Genomic DNA, 10,967 nt, shown 5'->3' on the forward strand with positions numbered 1-10,967 from the left:
TGTACTTTGGGGGTTACAGCACCCTTTAACGGTCAAGCCAGCCGGCCCTTTACTTATGACACAGGCGCACGCTTGGCACTACTTTGTTGATGCACGTGCGGCTACTGCGCACACAAGTCACAAACACAGAAAATAATTTTTTTTTTGTTTGGACTGGAGTGTACTTTGGGGGATACAGCTCCCTTTAACGGTCAAGCCAGCCGGCCCTTTACTTATGACACAGGCGCACGCTTGGCACTACTTTGTTGATGCACGTGCGGCTACTGCGCACACAATTCACAAACACAGAAAATAATTTTTTTTTTGGTTTGGACTGGAGTGTACTTTGGGGGTTACAGCTCCCTTTAACGGTCAAGCCAGCCGGCCCTTTACTTATGACACAGGCGCACGCTTGGCACTACTTTGTTGATGCACGTGCGGCTACTGCGCACACAATTCACAAACACAGAAAATATTATTTTTTTTGGTTTGGACTGGAGTGTACTTTGGGGGTTACAGCACCCTTTAACGGTCAAGCCAGCCGGCTCTTTACTTATGACACAGGCGCACGCTTGGCACTACTTTGTTGATGCACGTGCGGCTACTGCGCACACAATTCACAAACACACAAAAAATATTATTTTTTTAGCACTTGGGGGGAGCACCCCTGATGGACAGAGCACCCCCTGGACAACACTACAGCACCCCTTTAGGACTGGGACACTGCACAGGACTTTGGAGTGGACACAGCCCCTATGGAGAACTGACTGCACAACACAGTCCAGCCAGCCCCTATGGACTTTGAAGTAGTGGACACAGCCCCTATTAACAAAAGCAGCACAGCACAACACAGCCAGCCCCTATGGACTTTGAAGTAGTGGACAACAGCAGCGCAGCGCAGCGCAGCACAACACTACTCTGCACTACACTACACTACACAGCCCAGCCAGCCCTAACTCCCACCCTCCCTCTTCACTGTCCACAGCCGAGTGAGAAAATGGCGCCGACGCGGGTACCTTATATAGGATCCAAAACCCGCGAGACTCGGAAGGCGGGATGATGACGTTTTGCCTCGATTTCAGATCCGAGTCAGGCGGGAAAAGTCGAGCCTGACTCGGATCGGCCTCGGATCGGGGGGGCTCGGGAAGGTTCGGATTTCAGAAATCCGAACCCGCTCACCCCTAGTTAGCATAAACCTAGGGGAGAGAGACAAAGTTTATTTTGCTTTCTTAACTTTTATATTTCAAATAGACTTTATATTTCAAACCAGAACCCTAAATAATCAAAGTAGCAAGAACCAAACTTTTTCTCTGTGTATTTATGCAGGTTTCTGCGCTTCAATCTAGTCACTTCAGTGGTGGAACAACAGTTATTGTTGGAGTGGCTCCTTCACAATCAACAATCTCATTTGATCCAATGCTGGTTCTCACAGGACGTACTTTAAAAGGAGCTATATTTGGAGGTATGTAATAGTGAATTATAAATGCAAATGACAAATGATGCAATTTTTTTTTGCAATTAACAGCTTTTTTTTCACAGCAAATATGATCAGACACTTACCATAAAACAGCACGTGCCTTCTACTTACTCTGTAATTAGCCATGTGCACCTCACACATACATGCACCTCTACTCAGACACTCACAGACATAGATAGCATTACACCAGTTCTTTATGGGAAGAGAAGGTACAATGGACAAAAAGGTTATGTTTTATCTTCTTTAATAAACAGTTAAACAGGGTTGTATCAAGAAATGACTGGGCGGCCCAATAGAAAGCTAATTCCTCCCAATAACTCTGTGTAATATAGACAAACGTGATTGGACACTGACAGCAAATAGATCAATGAGATTTTATTGACGCCAATATTTTGTAGGTCCACCACGTGCAGTGATTACTACAGACACCCTTCTTGGCAAACTGTTCCTGTTCAACTGCAGGCGGTATGTTTTGCCATTCCAACTTAGGTGCAGTAATCAACTGTAAAACTGAAGAATGTTGATTCGGCCTAGAATGCACCCGTCACTCCAATTCATCCCAGAGGCTCTCAGCGGCCACTTTCCAGGCATTTTACACATGCGCAGTAGACTCCGGACACAGACTATTGCCCGGAGTCTACTGAAACTGTCAGTACGCCGTGGCCGATGGAGAGAGAGGAGGGGGCCCCAGATGGTGAGTGAACACAGGGTCCTTCCTCTGTAAATACGCCCCTATATCCATCACACTGCCCATTTTTAACTGTTATTAAGTTCCTGGTGTATTTTGAATAAATTATTATACTCCTCAGTATAGCAAAATATTTAATTGCGTATGGTATCTCAATCACCCTTTACAAATAACTGCACCCTACATCTCAATTCAATGCTAACTAACCATGATGTGACAAGTGATAAAATGTTTATACTTTAACATCACTCCTATACAAAGAAGGGGAACATTCATGGAAACTAATAGAAACAGCACGTTAAGTGTCATCTCTTATTGCCACAATTCACAACAATAAAAGATGAATATTCAGACCAAATCCTAGAAAAAAAAAAAAATTCTGGTGCAATACCTCTAAAAGGCAGTTAAGTCAGCAGAGCGTGTGCTCTGCCTAAAGCTGTGAGCAGGTGTCTGTGTTTTGATTTTGGAAAAACCACCCTCAAGTGTTTTGGTTCGGTGTTGGTTTTGGATTTCTTTAAAAATTGATAAAAACAGCTAAAGTCATGTAACTTGGACCTGTTTTTGTTCCTATATTGTTATTAGCATCAATAACATACATTTTTAGTCAATTTTGACCAATTGTAGCACATGACATCACGAGCGAGGTACTTACATACAATCAAAAAGAGTCAAGATCTATTTTTTAGATGAGAGATCTGACTTGTGGGAAACTAAGCCAGGACTCAGCTCTACTCAGAACCCCCACAATACTGAATGGCTCATCACTAGCTCTAACTTGATTGTTACCATATTAACTATACTTCCGAGCTTTGGTTCGGTATATTCTTTTTGCATACACCTCAATCAGGTGACACATGCTCAAAACAAGTTACTACAAGAAAGGAAGAGAGAAGCTTGCAGCCTGCCAGGGAGTTCCAGCTTACATCTAATTAGATAAGAATTGCTAACACCATGGTATTGGTAATGGGGAATAGCTCTGAAAGTTAAGCTTTTCATAGCTTTTTAATTTTCCCCAATTCACCTTTCCCGTAGAGAACTATTGGAAAGGCTTGATTTTGTAATGAATGCAGAAGATATCTTTGTTGCAGTATTCTTAAATAGCAGTGGTAACAATATTGCTCTAGGGTTGATAAAGATAAATAGGCTCCTTAGCCTTTTGGGTCATACTGGTTCCATACTCCCACTGCCAAATCTTGTGAGCAGGAACACTACAAAACATATCAATCTCCTCAAACACTTTAGCACAGCACACCTACACTCACTAATGCAATAAGTGCTCTATCATTTTGAAGCTTTTATGTGGGCAGCACAGATGGTGTAATGGTTAGTATTACTGCCTCACAGCACTGAGGTCATGGGTTCGATTCCCACCACAGCAATACTTGTGCGGAATTTATATATTCTCCCTGTGCTTGCGTGGGTTTCCTGCGGGTACTCCGGTTTCCTCCCACACTCCAAAAATATAATGGTAGGTTAATTGGCTCCCAACACAAATTAACCCTAGTGTGCATAAGTGTGCACATGTGATAGGGAATATAGATTGTAAGCTCCACTGGGTAAGGAACTGATGTGAATGGCCAAATATTCTCTGTAAAGCACTGCGGAATATGTGTGCACTATATAAATAACTGGTAACAAATAAATAAATGTAATGGTGCATACACACGGTCAGATTTTTCTTCAGATCTGAACGATAACGATCTTGAAAATCGTTCAATCGTTCATATCTGAAAGAAAAATCTGACATGTGGGCAACGATGATTGATGCGCGTTCCCGTTTGTCAGATAACGATAACTGACATCTGATGTGTTTACAGTCACTTTTGGACGATTTCCATTAATTTTAATACAGTAAAAAATCGTTCAATCGTTCAATTGTTTGCAAATCGTTTGCAAACCATTTAATTGTTCAATCGTTCATCTGACATATCTGAACGCGTGTATGCACCATAAAGCTGCATACACACACAACGATTTTGTTACCAACGTTTTTATGAACGATTTTCTGTCAGATTATCTGTGAGATTTTTCAAAGTGTAATGAACGATTTTTTTGAACTACAAACGATTTTTGCATATTCCCTTAATGAAAATCGTTCAGTTGGTCAGTCTGACTGAACTACAAACGTGAACGCGCATGAACGATAATCGTTCATCGTTTTATTAACGATTGAACGATAAACGATATCGTTAAAAAAATCGTTGTGTGTGTATGCACCTTTAGTGTTAATATTACTTATTCAAGCGAAAATAGAGCATTTTTTCATGCACTTCTCCTGTCCTTCTGTAAATTGCATCTGATGGTCAGATGGATGGCCCAAGATGTTGCTTAAGCTATAGAGTCTTAGACCAGCATTTGTTCTGCATTCAGTCATCATTAATAGCTGGCCTTTCACTCCAGTTTCACAAATTACCTTTATTGTATTTTATTTTTAGGTTTTAAGAGCAAAGACTATGTTCCTAAACTAGTTTCAGATCTGATGGCAGGAAAGTTTGAGGTGGATAGATTGCTGTCTCACAAATTGCCTTTTAATGAAATAAATAAAGGTTTTGAACTTCTGCGCCAAGGGAAAAGGTATGTTTTTTGTTATAAGTATATAAATGATAAGTATATAAAATAGTATAAAATTAGCACATTGCAGTATTTTACATGTAAGCTGATATATAGTATAGGCCTCATTTAGTACTGAAGGTAAGTCCAACTCTCAGGGAAATAATTTCTTGTAGTTTTATCATAATTCCCAACATTTCAACATTTGGATATGGGGCATCTACTCGGTGGAGTGGGGTCACGTGAAGAAAGGACATTGTTAAATCTTAGTGCCAGATTCAATTAGCTGCAGTTAATTATTGCATACTGATTAATCTGCTGGGCCTATTTGATTATAGCCCGCGATCAACCCTGCAGGCTGCAGTTAACATAGATTTCTGTTCATGCTTAAGGAGGCTTAAACAGAAATCCGAGTTAAATTCCCTGATTGCGGATGCCACAAACGTGTCAACCAGGGGTGTATTTATAGTGGGTGCCGGGTGTGCGGTGTACACGGGCCCCTGGGTCCAGGGGGTCCCACACAGCACACCCTGCACCCATATGCTTTAATACTTGCTGTAGCGCTAGACAAAACACCTGAAAAATGGACACCGCGTGGTTGTGCACATTCTAGTGCTCAGAGTTTACTGCTGCATTGATGAAGGAAGAGAAGAGGCGGTAGTGCCCCCCAGTAGTTGTAGTAGTCCCCCTTGTAGTGCCCCCAGTAGTAGTCCCCCCCTTGCAGTGCCCTCAGTAGTATTAGTCCCCCCCTTGTAGTGCCCCCAGTAGTAGTAGTCCCCCCTTGTAGTGCCCCCAGTAGTAGTAGTCCCCCCTTGTAGTTCCCCCAGTAGTAGTAGTGCCCCCAGTAGTAGTAGTCTCCCCCTTGTAGTGCCCCCAGTAGTAGTAGTCCCCCCCTTGTAGTGCCCAGTAGTAGTCCCCCCCTTGTAGTGTCCCCAGTAGTAGTAGTAGTCCCCCACCCCCCTTGTAGTGCCCCCAGTAGCAGTAGTCCCCCCCTTTGTAGTGCCCCCAGTAGTGGTCTCCTCAATGTAGTGCCAGACCCCCCCTCCAGTAGACATATGTAATATAAAAAAACAAAATAAAAAGACACTTACCTGAATCCCCGCTCCCGCCGCCGCCATCTGCTCCTCCGTCTGTCCTCCCGGGCCGGGCCGCTCTGCATTATGGGAGAGACGTCATATGATGTTATGACGCCTCTCCCATTGCCCACTGCGGGAGCCGGAAGATGGCTCCCGCAGTGGGCGCAGCAGCAGCTAATGAGAGTCTGACAGACTCTCATTGGCTGCTGCTTACAACAAACACACAGCTGCCGGAGCCGGCGGCTGTGTGTTTGTCACTCCGTCCGGTCAGCGCTACACACGCGGTGCAGTCTGTGTCACAGTGACACAGACTGCCACGGCCCGTGGCCCGCATGGCGCTGCGGCCCGGGGGGCACATAGCACCCAGCCCTCCACTGCTAGTGGGTATGCCTACAGTAAAAACTATGGGTCTGAATAAGCATGCAAGTCAGCCATACTGTCCAGATATCCATTTCAAAATGTTAGTAGACACATAACATCAGAGTACATTATAGTTATACTTATATTCTGGTTTATTAATTGGAACTTGTTTTACAAGCAAATATTTATTTATAATATAAAACTCTGCTAATTGTCAATTTAAAATAACCCAATGCACAACATCCTATATTCTGTCATATTCTACTGGTAATCTTTGAATGTCTACAAACTGATATTTTGTTCTTTTATATCTACAGCATACGCACAGTGCTGCAATTCTAAAAGCCTCCAATTTTCAGCTGAAATGGCTATTGATTTTTCTGAGGTTGAAATGAAAAAAAGCATTGGTGGAAGTATTTTTTATTTACATTTATTAAAAAAAAAATGTGAGCTATTTTTTTTTTTTTTAAATCAGGGTGTTTTAGCAAAAATGTTAACGTTGGATAGCTGTAAATGCAAGACCTTCAATTTAAAACTCAAGGCTTTGTGCACATATGCAATAAATTTAAGTGTCTAAATTGTGTTCCTACAGCCTACTAAATTCATTATGATGCTGATATGATTTGATAGTTCAATCAGTTAAATGTAAAAAAAATACCTGTAAACACACACTTTCTGATAAGTGTTTCGTACTCACTCATTTCAACTGTTTTTTAAACTGTAATTTTAACTGTCAATTTGCTAAGAATTACTTTATAATTTACAAAATCATTACGATTAATTTCAGTCTCCCAAAAAACTTCGATATTTTCCAAAACAAATATTTTATGTGATCTATGTGTACCATTTCTATGTATCATAACATAAAAAATAAAATAGTTACCAAAACCTGGTATTAAAAGTATGTTTTTAATATGTTTAACTAACACTTATTACAGTAAGCTAGCCACCATGGACATTTACACAAATGTGACCAATTAGATGTTTCCATTAATATTTATCACTAACCTTATAATTAGTATTATTCCTTATAAGTAGTGATGTGCCCTAACCACATGTTTTAGTTTAAGATCTGTATTAACTTCGTGTTTTGGTTTTGGCAAAAAAAAAACCCTCACAGGTTTTGGTTTTGTATTTGTATTTTTTTTTTTAAATGATAAAAATTGATAAAATCACATAATGTGGACCTGTTTTGTTCCTACAGTATTACTAACCTCAATGACATTAATTTTCAGTCATTTACAGTCACCTGTGACCAGCTCACAATATTGTTTTAATCCAGTTTAAGCCAAAAGGTTGCACTGAGCTAGCTGGCTGACTAAGCTAAGTGACAGCAATGAGTGGCACAAACACGTGGCAGTGGCAGTTCAACTTCCACCATGGCACATCTAGGAAACAGAGTGGCACTGCGGTGGTAGACAGGATGGCAGTTTAATATAAACTATACAATGCTTAGAAAGTTTTAAAGAATCAAGAAAACCAGATCAGAGGCACGAGAGCTGTACAGGGAAATTAAGGTGGAGTAAGTAATGGAGATTGATTGAGTAATTGATTGATTAATCATTATTTTATTACTGCTGTAAAAAACAAGGCAGATAATTTAGAAATACTATTAGAAAACAAGCACCCAAAATAGATGAAAGTGGTGCATTAATTAATTGATTGATCCATTGATTCATTAATAATTGATTAAGAAAATTAAATTTAAGGCCATAAAAGATTACATTGTCAGAAGGCAATGGTTGAAAGATAAATCAAGAATCCTAATAGTTGCACTGCAAAGCATCTAACTTCAAATTCAGCCTATCGTATACTAAGAGGAGACCTGCTGGCCATACTACCCCTTCCCCTTCCACATTGGGTAACACAGTCCTGACTGATACATTTTAAAACTTATGAAGGCCATAAAAGTTTACATTGTCCGTAGCCAGAGATTCCTCACAAGGTTTGAATTAGAAGAAGCCAAGAATCTTAATGGTTGCACTGCAGAGCAGCTGACACAAAATCAGTCTATTGTATACTAAAAAGAGGAGACTGATCTGCTGGCCATACTAGCAACCCCCCCCCCCCCCCCTCCACACACGCTATTGGTTAACATCCTCCTGTTGTACATTTTAAAAGTTAAGAAGGCCATAAAAAATGACATTGTCATAGCCAAGGAGTCCTCACAAGGGTTAAAAGAGAAGCCTATAATAATAGTTGCACTGCAGAGCCGCTAACTTCAAATCAGCCCATCATATACTAAAAAAAGGAGACTTAACCTGCGTGCCATGCCATCATCCCAATTGGGTAACACCTCTGTAGTACATTTTAAAACTTAAGAAGGGCATTTAACTTAGAGATGTGCGCCAACCCCCGTGTTTTGGTTTTGGATCAGTATCTCACCTGGTTTTGGATCTGGATTGGTTTTGCAAAACCGGCTTTCCGTGTTTTGTTTTTAGGTTTTGGATCTGGATTTTTTCTTACAAAAATTACATAAAATGGGTTTGGTTTTTTTCCTACAGTATTATTAACCTCAATAACATTTATTTCCACTCATTTCCAGACTATTTTGACCACCTCATGCTCACAATATGGATTGTTTCATCTAGTTAAGGGCCAAAAGGTCGCACCCAGCTAGCCATCTGTCACGATTCCTAGGCAGAATCAAAACTGAGTGATAAATAGAGTTGAGGACTGTGCAAAGATGCTGGTTGGGGGTAACCCTTGATGATTGAAGAATTGATAGTTGATAATTGATACAGTCACTGACTGAAGGAGGGTTGGTAGTTGATAATTGGTGCAGCCACTGGCTGAAGTAAGAATTTATAGTTCTTGGTTGGCAAAGCCACTGGCTGAAGTAAAAAGAGTTAATACTTGATAATTGGTGCAGCCGCTGGTTGAAGTAAGAAGAGCTGATACTTGATAATTGGTGCAGCCACTGGCTGAAGTAAGAAGAGCTGATACTTGATAATTGGTGCAGCCACTGGCTGAAGTAAGAATTGATAGTTGGCGCAGCCACTGGCTGAAGTAAAAAGAGCTGATAGTTGATAGTTGGCACAGCCACTGGCTGAAGTAAGAAGAGCTGATACTTCATAGTTGGTGCAGGCACTGGCAGTAGTAAGAAGAGCTGATACTTCATAGCTAGTGCAGCCACTGGCTGAAGTAAGAAGAGCTGATACTTGATAATTGGTGCAGCCACTGGCTGAACTAAGAATTGATAGTTGGTGCAGCCACTGGCTGAAGTAAGAAGAGCTGATACTTCATAGTTGGTGCAGGCACTGGCTGAAGTAAGAAGAGTTGATACTTTATAATTGGTGCAGCCACTGGCTGAAGTAAGAATTGATAGTTGGCACAGCCACTGGCTGAAGTAAGAAGAGCTGATACTTGATAATTGGTGCAGCCACTGGCTGAAGTAAGAATTGATAGTTGATCTTTGGCGCAGCCACTGGCTGAAGTAAGAATTAATAATTGATAGTTAATTGTTGATGCAGCCTCTGGGCTGAGTAGTAGTGGAATACAGAGCTAGGATTAGGAACCAATCCTGCAACAACCTTGAGGGCTGGGACTCTTGGCAAGTTGCAGCTGTTACAGTTTTGAGGGGTGGTGAGGAGTGACGACAGATGGCCTTTGGGCCATTAAGCAGGATGCAGCCCTTGGGTCGTGTAGCAGCCTTGAAGGCTGAGAACTCTTGGCGGGATGTAGCCTTTGGGTCGTGCAGCAGGATGCAGCCTTTGAGCCATGCAGCAGCCTTGAGGGCTGTGAACCCTTGGCTGAATGTCACTGTTGTGTGTCTTGTGTCACCGGGTTGACAGAAGCAGCAGTTGGTTAAGAATTTCCTTTAAAAACAAAATTAAAGGGGCACGCAGGAGATGCTTTCTGGGCCATTACAATTTCCGGACATTCATAAACCATAACATTTAAAATGTCAGACAGCAATGTCCCCAACAGCACATAATGGTATGGAAAAAGGTGCAAGATGGAATTATCATTGGGCCCTCCATCCCACCCTTATGTTGTATATATGAAACAGGACATTCACCGTTTAACAAACCAATCACTTCAGTGACAGGGACTGCCACTTGTGACCAAATTGATTGGTTTGTTTGGATCCCCCACAAAACAAGCTGCCAATGCGCAGTGGACATTGGTGGCAAAGGTCCCATACACAAACTGGCTTTACAACATAGGTAAGATCAGATGTCATCATCGTCATTGCCATCCCCAGCAGTGTGTACATCCTCTTCACACAATATTAATTCGTCCCCGCTGGAATCCACCATTACAGACGCTTCTGTATTTTTTTTACTGATTCGCTGGTAAAGATCTTCCTCATGGAATTTGTAATTCATTTTGGTGAACATCATCTTTTCCACATTCTGGGGAAGTAATCTCCTATGCCGATCATTGACAAGGTTCCCGGCTGCGCTGAAAACTCTTTCAGAGTACACTGAAGTAATGCAAAGCCAGTTTGTGTAAGGGACTCCCAATTGCCTCTTTTTCCTGCCAGTAGTGAAACGGACTGTCTGACATGCCTATTTGGATGCTATCCCTAAAATAATCATCCACCATTCTCTGCATGGTGACCGTGTCAGACAAAGTCACGGTAGACATGTCACTCATTGTAGGCAGTTCTTTCAGACCCAACCAGATGTAATTTTTGCTGACTGATCTGCATCACCACCATCAGTGGGTCTCTTAGGAAAATGTAGCTTTTTCCTGGCAGCTGCAGAAACTGAAGGAGGAGATGATGCCGTGTCACGTGACTCTTTAGCTGACAATTTTTTCACTAACAGCTCTTTGCATTTTTTCAGATTTATGTCCGTGTGAAACAAAAACACAAGGTATGACTTAAACC

The 10,967-nt window shown here is 41.6% G+C and overlaps 1 protein-coding gene across 2 annotated transcripts in view; it reads left to right on the forward strand.

The window, feature by feature from the left end:
- LOC148481538 (alcohol dehydrogenase 1-like) overlaps positions 1-6,865 on the forward strand; it is a 207,057-nt gene extending 200,192 nt beyond the window's left edge. For both annotated transcript variants that reach the window (XM_088453272.1, XM_088453273.1), the window contains 3 exons: positions 1,306-1,441; positions 4,580-4,718; positions 6,448-6,865. In XM_088453272.1, the coding sequence (XP_088309398.1) occupies positions 1,306-1,441; positions 4,580-4,718; positions 6,448-6,472 (300 nt within the window). In that variant the 3' untranslated portion in view covers positions 6,473-6,865. The remainder of the gene's footprint in view (positions 1-1,305; positions 1,442-4,579; positions 4,719-6,447) is intronic.
- The last annotated feature ends 4,102 nt before the right edge of the window (positions 6,866-10,967 follow it).

Source organism: Taudactylus pleione, unplaced genomic scaffold (assembly GCF_031769625.1).
Source record: "Taudactylus pleione unplaced genomic scaffold, aTauple2 ptg000574l, whole genome shotgun sequence".
Taxonomy (NCBI): Eukaryota; Metazoa; Chordata; class Amphibia; order Anura; family Myobatrachidae; genus Taudactylus; species Taudactylus pleione.